This window comes from Oryzias melastigma, linkage group LG6 (genome assembly GCF_002922805.2).
Source record: "Oryzias melastigma strain HK-1 linkage group LG6, ASM292280v2, whole genome shotgun sequence".
NCBI classification, from domain to species: domain Eukaryota; kingdom Metazoa; phylum Chordata; class Actinopteri; order Beloniformes; family Adrianichthyidae; genus Oryzias; species Oryzias melastigma.
In genome coordinates, this window is record NC_050517.1 from 4,862,217 (window position 1) to 4,881,663 (window position 19,447).

Here is a 19,447-nt window from a genome sequence, read left to right on the forward strand (position 1 = left end):
TCTGCTAGCTTTTTGGATTATTTTGTCATTTGCCAAGATTTTTTAGTCTATTTTTAGTTTAGCTAATAGTTTAGCTACATGCTAGCTGTTTTGGCTAAGCAAAGCTTTTTTTTTAGCTTTTTAGGCTAATTTGGTATTTAGCTAATATTTTAGCAGGCTATCAGCTTCAGTGTTTTTAGCTATCAATTTCAGCATCTTCAGCAGCCATATTCAGCTTACAGCATTCACACTAACATTATTGTAGGTAATGCTATATATCTAGTTCATAATTATGTTAAAAAGTTACAGTTTTAATAATGTAGTTTTAGAGTGTTCATTAAATTTTCATTCTGTTCAGCTCGCTGCCTCAGGTGTGTTTTGGATTTTGGGCCTTTTGTTTGACACTCCTGCTATAGCTGATCTAAAAGAAAGTCAAATTTAACTTTAATCTGGATAATTTAACTTCCTTAACAAAATGGCAACATGCGTGACTTTATAACCAAAAGAGTCCAGTTGTGTTCACATATTTTTAAAACACTAAATCTACATACAAACCAAAACATTCTGTCAGCGATTGTTGGCTATTTAGATCAATTTCCAGTTGAATTTTATGTAACTTTTAAAATAGAATATTGAATCGACTTATTTTAATAACCACAGAGACATGCACGGAAATCAACAAGAGACCACAAGATTTCAATTTTTTGAAGTTTTATTGATGATCACCGAGCTGTTTCCCTTTTACAATGAGTCTGCAGTAGTTCTAGTTTTACCAGTGAGTTTCAAACAGACAGAGATAGTGTATATTGAGCTGAGAAAGAAAAAAACATGGTTAAGATAGTTACAATGCAAAAAAAAGAAAGGAAAAAGAGAGAATTAAAGAGAACTGCCATACAGAATCTTCTTAACAACATGTTATAGGGCAAACAATGAAAGCACAGCCCAGTAATAGTTACTGTAGTTCATAGTATTACCAGATAAGACGATAAGCATATTTCAAATAGACCTCTTTAAAATAGCATTGTATCATTATTGTTTTCATATTAAACAATTACATTCAAGATTATAACTAAATAAATCACATGCAGAAAGATTAGATGGACGGATGAGACCGTTTGCTGTTTGCAATCAAATGATTTCTTCATCTTTAATACAGACGTGGAGAGAAAAATGAAAAGACGCTTTTTTTTCTCTTTCTGTTCCTTTTAGCTTTTTGTGTCATTTAGGTAAGTTTTGTCAAGCTGTCATTGAAATCTCCTAAATTCACTGAATATTTCTCCTTATTGGTCAGTTTAGCTTGTTTATGAGCGGTAAGTACATATTTGTGTACACTGGTTTTACTGATGGCGTTTTGAGTCTGCATGTGTTTCAAGTCATTTTCAGGAAAAGAAAAGAAGTTGCAGCTGGAGTTTGTACCGTTTCTGTTTTACTGTGGATGTGGTTCTGGTGGGATTGCTTCCGTTTAAATAAAACTTTTCCCTGTGTCACCCGTTAGAGGTCTGCGGGGAAACCAGAGTCTGCGCAGAAACCAGAGTCTGCACAGACTTTGTTCCACTTTACAATTATTGTTCATTTCTTAGTTTTGATTGAGCAGCATTCGTCACGGTTGTACCAACTCTACATTCAATACAAAATAGACCTCCGGTATAGTGCATTCGGCTACTGTAAAGTCAGACGGTTCATGTTGAAGTGATTCACAGCATTCTGTTAAAACCTTGAAAATCTCTCGGCTGGCGATTCCAAACCTGCCAACCTGAAAACAGCATCATCAGAACAAACTCTGACAATAAACGAAACCACTTCTTAAAAATCTGCTCTGAGAATTAACCCTTTAACACCTGAGGCATCGCACCGTAAACACAAAACAGTTAACACGATAATTCCAGCAGATTGTGAATCACAATCTGCTGGAATTATCGTGTTAACAATTAAAAATCTACAGTAAATCAAAGAATATAAACAGTGGAGCTCCGGTGTTAAAGGGTTAAAATCATCTTTTGATTTGAAAATAATATAAAAAGGACTTTATGCTTGAAACATTCTGACTTGTTTTGAGACCTATGATGAAATCGACCGTTTGTGACGTCACTCTAAACAACCTCCGGTTATATATTTGGTCTATGGTTTAGAACTGTAAAGCTGACAGCTGAACACTGCTTAAAGCATTTTACCTAAATAATGAAAGGTGAAACTGAAATGTGTACAATATTTATGTTCTAAATGTCCTCCCTGGTTGTATTGTTTCCCTCTCAGATCAAATGTCAGTATTCCTCCTGCAGAATGCTCCACAGCTGCTTCCCCAAAATGATATTAAACCAGTGGTGGATTATTTCTCTCTACAACCCGGTCATAGTTAGATGAAGGTCACAGGAACTTCACTGAATGCTGCTGGTTTGATTATGAAAGTCATTCAGATTCTCTTCTTCTACTTGATGCTAATGCTAATGCTAGCTTGATGAGACGTAGATCTGCAGAAGATCTTTGCTGTCCAGTTAAAGATGATTAGATTTACATGTTCACAAAATCACTAAAACAGAGATAAAGTCAGAGAATTTCAACGTGTCTGACAGTAAAGAAAAACTAATAACTGCTGTGTTATTTTCTGATGTAGCTCCTCTTTGCTGTTGATCATAACTGTGTCTGATCCTGCAGGATAATGAAGGTAAACATGGAGAAAAATCATTTGAAAACATAAAAAATAAATATTCCTATTAAAAGTATTCCTATTTTTACAATTACCCCTTAAAATACCCCAAATAACAAATACCACTTATGACAACAACTACATTTATCCTTGGGTTCAGTTAAAACAGGCGCGGTCATCATGCAGCAATCTGCATCTTGTCTGCTCCTCTTACATGAATTTCCATCAGTTTTTGTGCTGATCGCACTTAAAACACGTATGAAAAACATCAAGTATAATAGAACCATTAGAATAATATCTGCTCAAATGAAAGGTTGATATTTTCAATAGAACCTCAAATATTGAAGATTATTCAAATTGTATGTAGATTTGTGAACGATCTAAGACAGGAAATAAAAATAAAGTTCAGCAGGACATTCATGAAACAAATATTGAACATTTTATTGTTAAAAAATTGATAAGTTTACCTTTTATTATTTATGTAAAATTGTGTTAAACGGCGTTCAGCTGTCAGCTTTGACGTTCTAAACCCGATCACTGAAGTCACTGTTTGCATTTGTCGCCACTTCGTCTGACGTCACTATGAAAAGGGTCAACAGGGAGCAGATTTTTGTACTGTCTCACTTTCTGCTTGATTTTTAAAAAGGTTTTAGAAAATAAATAACTTAACTGTGAGCAACACATGTTTTGCGTTTACATGACAACAACACGTCTTGTACCTTCAATCAGTTTGAAATAAAAAAGTGAAATTAAAAAAAGAAATACCCTTTCTCTATAAATAAAAAACGATGTTTTAATTAGGTGAAAGTAACTTTAAAGTGAGCTTTTTTCAAGTCTGATCAAGCAGAGAGACCTTCACAGTGAACCTACAATAACAAACCATGCTGCTCTATAGAAAAAAACAAACTCGTGGTTCCACAGTCAGAACTAACCCCAAAGCATTCCTACGTCTTAACAGTGTCCATTACAATAACAATCAAGACATTCATGCACAGTCTGTAAATATTTCTCAGGGTTAATATCAGCTATTTGTATTTAATTTGGAAGAACGTTACAAACTCTCTAACACTCAGACAGTGAATCCCCGTTTGGTGCAATATTCTGCTCAAAGACATTCATTTCTGTTTGTGTTTTTAGATTTTGCAGGTTAAATGGAATAGTAAGATCCAGATTTCTTCTGAAAATGTGTTTGCATGGTTGGAGTGATTGATCTTATTGTCTGCGTTGGGGGTGTGCGTGAGCCGGTTGGTCCTCCCCCTGATCCGAGTGTCTGTCATGACCTGAAAACATCCCCGTCTCTCCAAAAGCACAAGCTAAAGGCACGTACATTAAGAGAAGCTTCCACACTTCACACTTTAAAATTTCTAAACCCCTTAATAAAAATAACTATTGCCCTGTTCCGCCCGCCGCCCCGAACGGCACAGACAAGCTTTCGCTGCTACATTTGTCGCAGATCAAAGCTAAAGCATCATCGAGAGCGTCACTCTGGCTTCAGGTTGCTGCATAATCACAAATCATTGTGGAGAATGAGCGTTGAATCATCTCACATGTAAAGAAAAAAAACAACCAAAGGTTGTAATTAAGCCTGAACACAGAACCATTCAACCCAGCAAATAAATGATTCAGAATGCCTCCTTCTGTACTTGAGCACAGACATCCAAACATAGTTACCTATGACGACTGCATCCCGCGCTGGAGGGCTCGCTAAAGAGAAGGTCTGGTCTACGCAGCTCACAGAGAGCTACAACACAAGCATCATGCAGCAGCCAAGCTGTAAAGGCTGAAAAGTAGAGCTGCTCCTAAACGTCACTATGATACCAGAGAGCAGCTTTCAGGTTACAAACATCAGTTTGAGTCACAACTGACCGCATTCCTACATGAGACGGGAGCAGAACTAGAAACAAGAGAGCGCTGATCGGCAAAGAAATCACTTTGGGGAAATTAAGAAAAGAAGTCGTTTTTGGTTCTTTTAGTCTCCTCATAATTGCTTTTTTCACTATTTTTGTTTAGATTTTTGAGAAGTTGAATGTGATTACACTGCTGTTAGTTCCTATTTAAAGTGTTAGATTGAACTCACCAAAGGAAACTAATTAGAAGAGCTGTTCTATTTGCGCAATAACCACAATAACACAAAGCATCTGGCCGGAATGACTGACTTTGCAGAATCTACATTATCGAGGGCTGTGGTTAATGTTTGTAAGACCAGTACCATGACGGGATGAGAAGAGGGCTCTCGGCTCTCTTGCAGTAAAAATGGCGTAGCGCTGGAGGATGGTGGGAAAGCAGAGCCGGGAGCTCAGAACTCAATCTTGCATGCAGGAAAAGACTCGTCCTGCATGACTACGGTGCTGCTGGAGGCCAGAACCATGATGTTCAGGTCCTGCTGCCTCTCGTGGGTCTGCTGGTACCAGTCTCGAGTCACCTCTGTGTCGTGGGTTGGTATCAGAGTCACCTGAGAATACAAACACAAAGAGAGGAAAATTCATAGGATGCAGAAGTTAGTCTGTACCCAGACACTTCAGGTGAGCAACTAAAACCTGAAAAGTGAAGATTAACTGTTTTGTGACATCAAACAAGAGATCAGTTTTTATGTACAGCACCTTGAGCTGTAATTCATTGGTAACCCAGCCACCAAGGCCAGGTGGGCACCATGTGGTTTAAAAGTGGGCAGAGAATGTGAGCCCAAATTTGTTTGTCTGCAGTTTCTGTGGTGGTCCCACCTGTGTTTGCCCACATCGACTAAAGTGGACACTCAGTGGGTCGACTCACTATGCTAGCAAGCTGCCCAGTGGACAGCTCGATACAGCAGAGCTCACTAGCTACATACATTGAGCTCGCTACAGCGGAGCTTGCTAGCTCGATACAGAGAAGCTCGATACAGTGGAGCTCGCTAGCTAAATCCAGGGAGCATCACAACCTTGATACAGCGGAGCTTGCTAGCTTTTCAAACCAAATGGGCCCCATTTAGCCTTGCTGGCTGGGAACTGACAGACTACATGAAATCCCATTCTGAACATGCACATGTGGAGAGATCTCCTTCTGAATGAATGAACTAAAACCTCTGGCAGAATCAGACTCAGTACCTGTAAATTTGAACCCCACTGAGCCTTGCCGTCCAGCAGGGCGTCCAGGACTCCACGGCTCGGCTCCCCACTGCTCGGGTCGTTCCCGCTCACCACATAGTACGCAGCTCGCACTCTCTTGAAGAACTCCTGGTCGACGTTCTTGGCACTGCAGTGGTTGGGCACGTAGGCCAGGTCAACGTAAAAAGGTGGTCCATGGGCGGCAGAAGCAGAGCTGGTTTTCTGGCTGTTGTTTCCTGTTGATGAGAAAGAATACTAAAAGATTAGTACAAATATGAAAAGTATGATTTATTTCACAATATTGACATTTTATTGTAACAACACACAATGGATTTTTTTGTTTTTTGCTGCAACTGAGTATTTTGTCTGAGTGAAGTTTGTCACATGAATGAAGAAACAACTGGAGTCAGAAATCTATTTTTTAAGATCCCACCCTCCGAGAAGAGGATCGAGAGTCCTCCCTAGAGAGGAGGTTCCGCATGGCACTGTGCCGCGGAGGAGAAGTGGATTTCCTCATGTGAGTGTGCTGTGAACAACAGAACTTTACACTGAAATGTAAGCAGATACTTTCTTGTAGCATGACCTTTTTAAAGTCATAAAATCAATGTTGTTCTGTATATTTGAGCTCGGGAAATTCAGTTTAAACAGGTGTCTTCAGTTCAGGTGACAGGTTGATTAGGAGAGGCTAAGTGGTCTGTGTGAACCAGAACTTTTAATGGTTAATAGGGGATCAAATAAAATACTAGAAAAGTTGCATTACCTGGAATAATGCTAGTGTGAATGCTTTTTGCTGAAAGTAGTCGCTGAAGAAGCTGAAGCTTTTTGCTGAAAATGGTGACACCATTTACTTTAATTGCTGAAGGGATTTACTGAAAATGTAAAAGCTATCTTCAAAATGTTAAATTTGATAAAATACTGGAAATTTTGTTAAAGAACTATAAAAGAGCTCTGAAGTTGACCTACATTTCTGAAAAATTGGTTGTGAAATTGCTTAAAGGCTTGTTGCTAATCTACTTAAAATTTTGAAATTTAAAGACTCTCTCATTTATTTTGCTGAATATTTTCAAAAAATGTACCTAGTAAAACCTTGTGATTAATAGTGATCAATCACAACACAGAAGTGTGATTAATCTAATCATTTTTTTCGGTTGACAGCCTTAACTAAATATAAATATTATAAATGTGTGTGATTTCATATTGTGACTATTCACAGATTAGTGAATAGATCAAATACTGTAACAAAAAAAAAAGTTAATTGTGTTTAATCACGACTCATTTTTTCCCAGGTTTGCAATTAATTGGTTATTTCATCGATTCCTGGTCCTAATAAATTCAGTAAAGCTTCAGCATTCTATTCAAAATTGTCATTTTTATGATTCTCAAGGGAAAAATGCACATTTGTCTAATAAAGAAATAAATATAAAACATTTTTCAAAAATAGAAAGGGAAATGTAATCATGGCTGCAAAATAGGGGTTCAAAGCTCTTTTCATAAATGGGTTTGTAAATACTTTAATTAATTTAGTGCAGTTGTTTAAAGTGTCTATTAGCATGACTCATCAGAAATGCTGATCACCGTCAGTGGGAGGAAACAAGCGCGCTGCTCATTTAAAGCTGTATTATTCTCGTACAAAGAGGAAAGAACTATCATTCAACTCAGATGTGTTTGAGGAAAATTAAAGACTTTGTGGAGATGTGGAGGTATTCCCTAGGAAAGTATATCAAGTTTAAAGATTTCTCGTTTCCTTACTAAACCATCAACTGTATTTTCAACAAGCAGTAAGCAACCAGTCTAAAATATTTTGGGGTGGTAAACACATAGAATGTTGTGGAATTCTATGAGTTTCTAGCATAGACATAGACTTTCTTTTTTCATTGTTTATCTAGAAAGCAGACAAACTGTGTGTTTGGGTGGATCTCAGCTGAGCGTGTTTCACCTGCTGCAGATAATGAGCTGCTCTTGACGCCGTTGACCAGGCCTTTTCCTGGGTTGAGGAGCTCACTCCTCGAGCCTTGACTCTCCGACATTTTGATCAGCCTGGAGGTTCTCTCCGTGTCTTTCCTCCGGAGGGAGGCGGATCGAGGCGAGGCAGAGCCCTTCGTCTGCTTCACAGGGGTGGAAGACCTCTTCCTGCCCTCCCCCTTGCGAGCAGGAGACGCTGACTTGGGTTTGCTTTTCCTCAGCCCCTTGGTGGTCTTGTGCTCTTTCTTGAGGAGTTTCTCTGTGCTGCTGTGATCATTGAGAAGAGCTTCCGGGTCCACCATGCACACATCGGGGTGGGGAGGGTGGGGAAGAGGATCCTTCACTGGTGCAGGGAGTGGGTCTGGAGCTTTCTGAGATGAACGCGGTGACGGGGAGCGGTGGGATCCATCGGCGCCGGACGCAGCTAATTTGTCCACTGGCAGATGCTCAGTATCCTCGTCAGAGTCCAGATTCCCCTCGGCTGTTATGGAGGGGCACTCCTCGGTCTCTGGAGGGACGTCAGAGTCAGACTGGGAGGGCATGGACTCGCTGGCAGAGGTCGGAGGTGTTTCCTCTCCCGCCAACGTGACAGTCAAACCAGACTGGTGTGGCGCTGCGGCGCCGTCTCCACGGTGATGCCTCTGCTTGTGGGACCTCCTTTTAACGGAATGTTGTTCGTGATCATCCTCGCTCCCCTCCTGGGGGCGGTAACCCTGGTCATCCTGTTCGCCTTCATCGCTGGAGAGAAGATGAGGACTGGGGTTGATGAAGGATGGAGAAAGCTCCCCTTTGTGATGTTTGTATTCACAGGAGGAGTAACCTTGAGCGGAGGAGGACGCTGCACCGGTGTTCAAGTCACACGGCCGATCAGCCTTCACATCTGCAGGTCTGGAGGTTTCTTTGTGATAGCTTTGAGTTGAGGAGAACATGGAGGTGCTGTGGGAGGTGCTCATCCACTCTCTTGCTCCTCCCTCTTTGTCCTCCTCCTCCTCCTCATCATCTCCATAACCTGGAGGGACATCGGGGAAGTCGTCTGGTTTTTGTATGAGCTCCCAGTCAGATATGCTGCTCTTTCTCCTCGATGCTAACTGTTCAGAAGGCATCTCCAGCAGTCTTTCTTCCTTTTCTTTCTCTCCTTCATGCTGACTCGGCTTAAACTTAGCAGGTTCTTCGTCTTCTATGTTGCTTCCGTCTTTTTTCTGTTTGACTTCTGTGTCTGTCAGCATTTCTGTTTTTTCTTGTTTTTCTCCAAAGGCAGTCTCTGGCTTTTTGGCATCATCCTTCATGATGGCTCCACTTTTCCTCTCCTCTTCCACTTGAATGGTTTCCGTTTCAGTCTCCGGTGTTTTGGGCAGGTCTGTTACGGCACATGAGGCTTTGGGAGCTCCACCATCAGTTGGTGGAGCGGCAGAGGCTGTTTGTTGGAGTCTTTCCACCGTCATGTCAGGCTTAGACACAACAGTGGTGGAGGTAATGGTCACTGTCTTTGTTTCTGTGGAGAGCGTGGTACTCTGAGCCGAATATGACTCAGATATTGATAGAAAAGTCTCTTTTTGTTCGGCCACTGGGATTTTTCCACATTCAATGCGGCATGGAAGGGTGCCTTCCTCTGTTTCAAGTGCGTCAGACTCCTTGACATAAGCCCCACTGGCAGAGGGGCCAGCCCTTTCAAGGGGAGACACATCGAAACAAGATTCTGACGTCTTTACTGGCTCTACCTTCTGTTGAGAGGCTGCTGTAGTACAGGTAGTAATGGTAGTACTCAACTGTGTATCAGCTCTTTGCTCTTTGTCCTCAGGCTGCTTGGCAGTGACGGAGGAGTCCAGAGAGGATGGTTTGGACACGTCTGTTGCAGGTTTTGTCATCACCTCCATGTACTCATCTCTCTGAAAACCTCCAAAGCATGAGCTTGAAGATGCTGCCGTCGGCTCCTCTTTGACCAAAGACACATCAGACACTGCTGGAGCTTCAACTCTATCCCCTGAACGTTGGCTCAAGAGAGCTGACGTCGAGGCAGAAGAAGTGTAGCTGTATGATGTGGAGGAGTGTGTTTTTGTGGTATATGTCAAGGAGGTGTAGGTGCAACCTGACACGGTGGTTTCCTCATGTTGGTTTTGAGGAATCCTATCATCCAGGTCTTCTTCTTGGACATCTCTTTGGCCTAAAAATGTATAACCACCTGTCTTTGAGAGATGCGAGGGATCTGAAAGCATTGGGACTTGCTTTGACCCATCTTGGCTTTGAAGACTAGTGAAATGCTCAGAATATGGTGCTGACCTGTTCAGTCCAATACCAGTGTAGAGTGAAGAGGAGGGTTCTGATGAAGGTTTGGACTCTGAGTGATGAGTTGGTGAAGAGCTGCTTGTAAATGTCTTTTGATATGTTTCATGCACAACATTCGTGGACTCTAGTGAAGAGGAAGCTTCATCTTTGTCCGTTTTCTTAGACTCGAATCCTTTAGTTGAAGCAGTTTCTGTCATTGTTGAGGAAAGTTCTTTGTCTTTTTGTTCCTTGTTCACTGCATAACCGCTCTCATCTGCTCTGACTGAGCTCGGCTCAGACGGTGGAAGCGTGCTGACAAATGTGTCCAGACTTTTCGTTGTCTCAGCAAGTGTGTCTTCTTCTTTCTCTGGTTTGTCTCCACCATCCTTCTCGCCACCATCTGCGGCTCGATACCCAGAATCCTCCTGGGGAGCTGTTTTACAGACTGACTCCTGAGAAGGACGGCTTGGTTCAGGGATCTGAGCTGTTTTATTTGAGTCTTCCGTCTCTGTGGACTTTATGCTTTCATCAGAATCCCGCCTGCAGACTTCTTTCTCAAACTGCTCTCTGGCACCCTTTTCCATGTCAACGTCGCTTAACTCTTCCTCCTCGTCTTCATCTTCGTCATCACCAACGTTAAAATCCTCGCCTTCTACCAGCAGCCTTTTATCCATGAAACTCTCTTTGCCCATGAAAAAGCTCATACTTGGATCAGAGCTTCTGGTGTGGCTGTAGTCAGAAGCCAAGACGTTCTCGTCTGTTTCATGTCCCATAAATGCGGCTGCAGACTTGGAGTCTGGTTCTTGTCCAGCCGACTGAGATACTTGTTGTGGTGAAATGTCTTTTTCTGCAGGCGAAGGCCGGCCTGATGCAGGTTCCTCTCCTGGTCTATGATCGGAAGACACTGTTTCCTTAAATGATCCTGAAGGTTTCTCTTTCCCTTTGTCGGTCACGTCTTCCTCTGTGAATTCTGCAGAAACTCCGCTGGAAGCTGAGGCACTGAGATCCGAGTGGCTGAATGAGGGAGGGGGCGTTTCCTGTCTTAATGAGGCGACTGCCGAAGGAACCACTGAACTGACAGTGACTGTCCCACCTGCTCCCTCTGTCAGTTTCTGAGTAGATCCTTCCTCTGCGTCTTCTTTCTCTTTCTCTGACTTTTCTGGTTTATCCTCTTTAGGAGTGAAAGAATACCAGTTGGCAGCTTGGGACATTTTGTTATCTTGGATATGCTTTTGGTCAACACCTGAAGGACTGAGCCGTGCTTCTCTGTCTTCATCTTCAGGAGAGGCACTTGGGCTGTGGTGGCTGCTTCTTTCACTCTCTGTGAGGGAAGTCGGGCTGTAGTCGACTCTACTGAAGGACAAAGGCTCTTCTTTGTACTGATCATCCAGAAGGTAGATGGCTCCTCCAGGTTCTGTTGGGCTTGTTCTTCTATTATCGTCAAAGCACATGTCAGAGGAGCGATCTAAACTTGCAGAGACCTCGCTCTTGTCTCTTGAGTCTAGATCATGATCTTTTACGATGGGCTTTTCATACGGCTCATATTTGGATGGACCAACATCTTGGAGGTTTCCACCAATGGTTTTGCTGTCTGAGCTCATTTTTTCTCCAGTTTCCACTTTGTCTGGGCCCGAGTGAGTCTTGCTATCTTCTGGTTCTTTGTCTAACATAAAATACGAACATTGTTGGGACAGTCCAGGAGAAGCAACTTCCCTTTCTCTCTCCATCTCCTTCTCTGCTTCCTTTCCTGTCTTTTCATCCGGCTTGGCCGCCTCTGAGAATATGCATGATGGTGTGAGCTTCACATCAGGTTGAGTTTCCTCTAAACTAGACTGACTTTCGGTGCTGGAAAGCGTGGAGCTCTTTGGTTGGCTGTCAGTGCTGGATACGGTCGACAGCACAGGTTTTTTCTCTGCTGGTTCTGCAGCTGCAGTTACACAAGGTGTTTCCTCCTCTTTGGATGTCACATCAAAAGACGGTTCCGGCTGAGCTAGTGGTGCAGAGGCTGTTTCTGCTGTCACAGCTTCTTCAGAGGTGTCTTTTCCGTACTCTTTAAGGTCTTCATCCACAGAGGGCTCCTGCATGGTGAGTGTCGGGATGACCACGGTGGGCTGTTGAGGCGGTTCTGTTCGATCGCTCGTTTGTGGCGTCTGGGTGAAAGACAAACCAACAGAAGGAAGGTCAGGCTCTGATTTTTGAGGCTCCACTGTCAGAGGTCTTGAGCCTGCTCCTCCCATGCAAATATGTTCCTCCTCGTCATCGTCTCGATCTTCCTCTGACGACTGAACAGAGAAGGCGGGTTTGGACACTGCCTCTGAAGGAGGCTGCTTAACACTTTTGTCCAGGTCTTTCTCCTGAACCTCCTCTTTCTCCCATTTCTCCTCTTTGGAGAGCTCCACATCAGCAAGCTCAGGCACTTCTTGCTCCACCACGGCATACGTCTTCGTCTGAGTAACACTCTTTAATTCATCTTCTTCTGGTTGCACCTTCTCCTCTCTAATGTCTTCACTTTCATAAGTGTAGTCTTTTTCCTGTTCTTTCTCCATTTTCTGTTCTTTGCTCAGCTCAGCAACATGTGCATCATCTTTTTCTTTCTCCTGACTGCTGACCTTTGACTCTTTTGCCTGCAGTGGAGAGGCTGAGAAGGTTTCTTTGTCTGTCTGAGCTCCAGGAACCTCCTCCTTTGCTGTCTTCTCCTCTGTGACAGCTTTGGGATGAAGGTTTTCCAATTCTTTGTCCGTTTTCTTAGAATCAGGCTCAAAAGAATAATTATCAACGCCTTTCACGTCTTCTGTGGTTTGGCTTGTTGGAGCAGAAATCTCTTTGATCGCATCCTGTTTGATAGATTCAGCGTCAGCGTCAACTACTTTCAATGAAACTTTCATTTCTCCTCTGCACAGGTCACTGTCTTTTATGTCAATGAATTTCTCAGCAAATGTATCCACATCTTCCTTTTCAGCCTCATCCTGATCAGTTTCCTTCTTTTGCTCCAAAATGGATTTTTGACCAACATCTTCGTGCGTTTTAGTCTCTTGTGTTGGTTTCTCATCAGTGTAACACGTTTCTGTCCTTTTGTCATCTTCCGGGGTTTTAATAGAGGCATCTTTTACACGTAGCTTTTCAGGAACATCCATTTTTGTATCAACTTTTTTTGCTTTTATTTCTTCCTCAGATTCTGTGATTATCGTCTCTTTTGGTTCGTCCTCTGGGAGTTTTTCCTCTGAGGTGCCAGCCTTCTCCTCCTCCTCCTTCGCTGTGGACTCAGCTTTCTGGTCTTTAGAGAGTTTGATGTCGGATATAATTTGGGCTGTGGGGTCTTTACTTTCCTCTAGTTGCTTTGCAGAAAAGATTTGATCCTGAATTTGTGCTTTTTCTTCTGTTTCAGGTTTGACACTGAGCTCTTCCTCCTTTGTTTCTCCCTTTGTTAAATGCTCTTTGTGTTTTTCCTCCTGTGTGGTGGGAGCAGCAACAGACACAGCATCCCTCAAGACTGTCTCATCTTTGGATTCTTCAACAACAGGAGTTTCCTCAATGGTTACATCATCTTTCACCATTTCTGGAGCTGGCGAACAGATGTTTTTGGTGGACTCTTGCTCTTTTTCACTTGTTGGTTTGTCAGTGTGAGGAGCTTCTTCTGCTTTTGCTCTGGTTGATGTGTCAGAGAGGCCGATCTCTCCATGTGTCATTACAGGCTCATCCCTCTGGGGAAGTTGAACTGCACTGCCAGCATCTTTACTGTCTTCATGCTCTGCAGGACTCTCCTCCTGACTAAGCAGGTGATCTTTTTCCTCTGAAGAAGAAGAAGGTTTAATAGCTATTGGGATATCTTTGTCCAAGCCCTCCTTCTTATCCTCCTCCGTGGTTTTTAAAGAGAATGACACATCCTTGCTGGTTGTGTTGTCATCCTGCTTGCCAGGTTTGATCTCCACGTCATCTTTTTCTTCAGTCTTGGCTGCAGAAGTCTCATCTTTACTAATTGTCACATCTTCTACCTCAGTGAGGCTTATAGTTGATTTAACATCTTCTCTTCCTTTTATCTCCTTTTCATCTTTCATTGTTGTTGAGGATTCATCCATCTTACTAATAATTTCTTCTTCTTTGCTCAGCTTGGTGACGCTAACGTCTCCCGTCTCTGCCTCTTGTTTCTTCAACTCTTCTGTGAAGGTTTTGGTGACTGTCTCCATTTTTTCCATCTCTTTTTTCTCTTCCTCTTGTTTGATTTCAGATTTTTTCTTCTCATCGTAGTTGTACTCAGGAACGGATGTGTCTACTTTAGTATCTTTCTCCATCTCTACTTTGATAGGTTCAGTATCTAAAGGTTGGGCCTCCTCTATTTGTGTCTTAGCAGAGCAAACATCCAACGTTTCTATCTTTGCTGACTCTTTCTTCTCCTCATCTTTGAAAATTGTCCCATCATGCACCTCCTTCTTGGCCTGTGTCTCCTGCTGATCCTCACCAGTTCTGAGGTCGGATTGATCTCCTACTGTTACTTCCTTGCTTTTCTCCTCATCTCTGACCTGTTTCACCTCCGGTGTAACGGTTTCCATCTTTGCTTGCTCGCTGCTTTTGACCAAAAGATCTTTTTCTTCATCTTTAATTGCACCCTCAGTGACAGCAGCATCTTTTTTAATTTCTTCCCTGATGAGTTTAATATCAGGAGTTTCATCCTTTCCTGTTTCTTTCTCTTCTTTTCCATCAATGAAGGATTTGGAGGCAGAGACGTCAGTGTGGATGACAGATTGCAGCTTCTGTTCATCCTCCAGTTTGACATTGAGGGTGTCATCTTTGTCTTGTTCCATATGGCTCATTTTAACGGCAGATTGATTGTCATCGTCATGTTTTTTGTCGTCATCTTCATCATCACCAAAAGAGTGACGTTTCCACTCTGGACTTATTCCCGGTGCGGCTCCAGGAGGTTCGCTTTCTCTGCTCTTAAAGTCATCACAGGTTGAGAGGATGGACTCCTTCCCAACTTTTGGTGCAAGAGCAGTTACTGCCTCTTTTTCTTCATCTTTTGGCGCAGACACAGTGTCTGACTCTTTTATGACTGAAACATCTTTCTTGTTAGTTTGATCGGATTTCTCCTCAGATCTCACAATTTCAGTTTCACCTCCTTTCTGACTCCTGTCGGCTTCTTTTCCCTCCTCATCTTTGCTTTTATCTCCATCAGGAATCTTCTCCTGCTGATGGAGCTCTAAATCAGGGAAGGTCTTCGTCTTGTCGTCCACCGGAGACTGTCGGAGGGGAGAGTGAGCGGCACTCGAGGGCCCGGACTGCGCTGGAGAAGCCAGTTTGACGGTGACGTCATCCGGACTGAAACAGCGCTCCTCACTCTCTGAAGTCACTGAGTCCGATCCATACGGTCTGGTAGGCACGACGGAGGAAATGTCTTTAGGAGCCACGGCATCGATATTTTCCTCTTCCACTGGTAGATGCACGGGTGTGAGGTCATGGTGGGTCTTCCCAGGAGATGCTGAACCCGAGAGCTTGTCTTCTTCTGCCTCTTTGCCTTTTGGAGTTTGAAATGAAGCATAACCCTCCTGGAGTTTTTCCAGTGAAATATCAACATTTGGGGTTTGGTCTTCCTCGTCCTCCTCCTCTTCTTCCTCCTCCTCCTCTTCAGTGGCATGAGGAGCTTCAGCTGCTGCCCTTCCTGCTGCAACAGGAAGCTGTAATTCGTCAGCTGGAGGCTTGGACTGTTGATCGTCCTCCAAAGAAGGTGGAGACAGAGTTTCTGCAGAGCGCGGCTGCTCTTTGCTTCCAGCAGCTTTGGGTGTAGTTGACAGAGGAGACGGAGTTTTGGTCAGCTCCTCGGCAGCAGGAGCTGCAGTGGACGCCACAGAGTGATCCTCTGCGATTGAAGTAGGAAGGGAGGACATTTTGTCGTACTCTGTGATGGACGTTGCAGAAGACACATGTTCTTCTTCGGCCAGGGGAGCCGTGATGATGTTGGTGAAAAGAGACACTTGCTCCTGCACACCGGGAATAAAACCTTTCTCGGTCAGGGCGGCAGCCTGCATTTCCCTCATGCCATGAATGTTTACGAAAGAGCCGGTCTGGTCTGGAACAGAGATGTCGTAGGCACCGACGTCGTACTGAAGATGAGGAATTCTGTCCTCCGCTTCCTCGTGGATCTCCTCATCCGAGATGGTCTGCTCAGTCTCAGAGTAGCCTGGAATGGTCTCGTCTTGGATGTAGGAGACGGCCTCAGCTGTGGCAGCTCCTGGAACAGCTGGAGGGATGGAAGCTGTGGCTCCTTCCACATGTGACAGGTAGCCCTCTTCATCCTCCTCTTCCTCTTTAGCTGCAGTCAAACTATCCAGAGTTTTGCTTTCTGCTGCATGTTCAGGCTTCTCTTTAATTTCTTCATCTGCTATCACATCTAAGTCTTCCACTTCCTCCAGTTCTGCTTTTTCAATAGCCTCCTCCTCCTCCTCTTCCTCCTCCTCATCCTTGGTTGGAGACATTTTAAGCTGTTCTGTCACATACTTGGCAGACAAATTTTCTGATTTCTCCATTTCTTCGATCTCATGCTTTCTATCCAGAGCATCATCTTTTACATCCTTCCCCTTAGAGTCATCCTCCTCTTCTCCAATCCCCATGTCTTCCTCTTCCTCTTCCTCCTCTTCTTGTACTTTCTCTTCTGCTGCTGGAAGCTCTTCTTCTACTTCCTCCTCATCTTGACTTTCTGCTCCCTCATCCTCAGCCTCTTCCATTTCCTTCTCGTGGCATGACTCTTTCTCTTTCTCTTTGGAGTCCTGTTTGGTTTCGGGAGTCTCTTTCTCAGGAGACTTTACTCCTCGTGGAGTCTCTGAAGCTGTTTCCTGAGCTTCCTTCTTCTCTTGGATGGGACTCTCAGCTGTTGTTTTTTGGGAATCTTCTTCTATTTCCTTTTCAGCTTGAAGTTTTTCCTTTTCCAGTTCCTCAAACTCCTTGGTGAGGTCTTCGGGTGTGGAGAGAGCAGACGTGCCCTCAGCAGCTTTGTTCTCAGTGGACTCTGGCTGCACCACGGCGAGTTTCTCTCCTTCTTTTGGCTCAGCCTTTGATGCTTTGCCTTTTGTGGTTTTGGATTTACTTGAAGCCTTAGCTTTATGTAAGGTTTTTCTGACCTCTGGTGTCAGTGGTTTCAGGTCAGGCTTTGTGATCTTTCTCAGCTCAGGTTTGGATGTGTCCTTCTTTTTGTCCTCTTTGGATTTGGCATCTTTCTTCTCATCTTTTTTGGCAGAGTCGTCTTTCTTTATCTTTTTGATCTCCTTCTTTTCCTTGTCCTTTTTCTCTTCCATTTTTGTCGACCTCTCCTTGGAATGCTTCTTCAGGGACTTTTCCTTCAGCAGCTTCTTCTTTTCTGGAGTTTCGGTTTTAGATTTGATAGTCTTGGGCTTTTTCTCTTCCTTCTTCTCCAGGATGTGTTCAATCACAGAGTCGCTCTTTGCCTCTGTGGCAGCTGACACATTGTCCTGCAAGTCACTTTCCTTCTTTGCAGCCTTTGCTGTGGTCTTTGGAGAGGACTTGAGGCTCTCTTTGCTGTCAGTTCTTTGTTTTAACTTAGTTTGTTTAATGACAGGCAGGGGAGCTCCAGAGGAAATTTCTTTTTGGGTGGCTACGGGATAACGCAGGAAGTCAAGGTGCTTTAACTTCTCTAGACCCTCCAGTATCTTGTTTTGTGGTGCATTCCCAGGGAACAACACTCTGACGATCTTTTCTGTGGGGCTGGCAGGGAGCCACACCACCAGGGCTGTAATTGATGTTAGGTAGGGCACAGAGATTTCTCCTTCCTTCCCGTTTGGCAGCACAATGCCAGTCTTGGCCTTGCTGTTTCCAGCCCACTTTTGCATTAAAAACTGCATCTCCTTGCTATCCTTCACGGGGTTGAGAACGTACATGTCTAATCTTCCCACGCCCATCTTGTGGAAAAGCGTGATGGGCTCAATGGTGTTGCTGACGACTCTGAACAAAGGCTCCGGCTTGACTCCAAGTTTGCTAAGGTACTGCAGTGTAAGCGAGGCCTCCTCGATGCTGCGTTTGACTTTCAGGTTTGATTCAGGCATGCGGAGCTTCTCTGGAACATTAAAGAAGACGACACCGAGCTCGGGGGAGATGAGGTTCTTCATCCAGTCACTGTAGTTCATGGAGCCCTGTGAGCGCTCCTCGTCCTGCTCCGCTATCTTCCTCTGAAGAAGCCCGTTAATGCCAGGAAGATTGTCAGCACCGATGTGTGTGAGCAGAATGGAGTCGATGCGGTCCAAGTGACGGACCAGTTTCCAGAAGCAGGATTTCCGTTCGGAACCGCCGTCCACTAAGATGTTGAAGCCGTTCACTGCGAAGAGAGCGGAGTCTCCCCGTCCGCCGGGAAAGATGTAGCAGCATGGTTTTGACAGCTTCAGGAAGCCGCCGGAGGTGGGGGGCTCCAGGAGGTCGAAAGGAGACGGGACGTCGACGGTTTCAGAGACATACTCTGTGAACTCTGTGACTCCGTCCATCTTGGGGAGACCAGGTTCTGGATTTAGTTTGTAGTCCACGAGGTCCCGCAGAGGCTGCAGCTGTCCCAGGGAGCTCCAGCCCACCTCCCCGCGGCAGGACACAGTAAGTGTTGCCTGCTGCTTGGGGGCTGCTGTCCCCAGTAATTCAGTAACCTACAAAAGACATCCAAACATGTCTGAGTAAAGCAAAAAGTCAAAGAGGATCAGACAATGTTTGAATATGTGAATGGGAGATCCCAGCCAGCAAGGCCAAGCGGGTCATATGGTTTAAAGGCGGGCAGAAAATGTGGGTCCCGAATGGGTTTGTCTGCAGTTTCCATGGTGGCCCCACCAGTGTTTCCCCACATTGGCTTAAGTGGACACTCAGCGGGTTAGCTCGCAGTATATCCAGCCGGCTGGTGGACAATGGAGCATGCTAGGTCACTATTGCGGAGTTTGCTAGCTCTTTACAGCGGGCTTGATAGCTTATTGCACCAGAGCTTGTTAGCTCGATACAGTGGAGCATGCTTGCTTGCTACAGAGGAGCTTGCTAGCTCAATACAGAGGAGCTCTCTACAGCAGAGCTTGATAAGCTCGCTTTAGAGGCACTCGCTAGCACGCTACAGTGGAACTAACTAGAGTTTTACAGTGGAGCTTGCTAGAATGCTACAGTGGAGCTAACTAGAATGCTTCAGCGGAGCTCGCTAGAATGCTATCCTGGAGCTCACTTGCATGCTTCAGCGGAGCTCGCTAGAATGCTACAGTGGAGGACATTAGCTCACTACAGCGGAGCTTGCTAGCTCAATGCAACAGAGCTTATTAGCTTAATACAGCGGAGCTTGCTAGCTCACTATAGCGGAGCTCATTAGCTCACAGTGGAGCATGCTAGCTTGCAACAGAGGACCTTGCTAGCATGATACAGTAGAGCTCACTAGCTCGATATAGCAGAGCTCAATAAGCTTGCTGTAGAGGAGCTCGCTAGCATGCTACAGAGGATCTTGCTAGCTCAATATATTAGAGCTTAATAGCATGCTAAAGCGGAACTCGCTAGAATGCAA

The 19,447-nt window shown here is 44.2% G+C and overlaps 1 protein-coding gene across 1 annotated transcript in view; it reads right to left on the reverse strand.

The window, feature by feature from the left end:
* Positions 1-673: 673 nt before the first annotated feature.
* The window catches only part of map1ab (microtubule-associated protein 1Ab), an 87,071-nt gene continuing 68,297 nt past the window's right edge, over positions 674-19,447 (reverse strand). The window contains exons 5-7 of the mRNA XM_024281072.1: positions 7,643-18,563; positions 5,707-5,942; positions 674-5,075 (exon numbers count right to left, since the gene is read on the reverse strand). Of these exons, the coding sequence (XP_024136840.1) occupies positions 4,920-5,075; positions 5,707-5,942; positions 7,643-18,563 (11,313 nt within the window). The 3' untranslated portion in view covers positions 674-4,919. The remainder of the gene's footprint in view (positions 5,076-5,706; positions 5,943-7,642; positions 18,564-19,447) is intronic.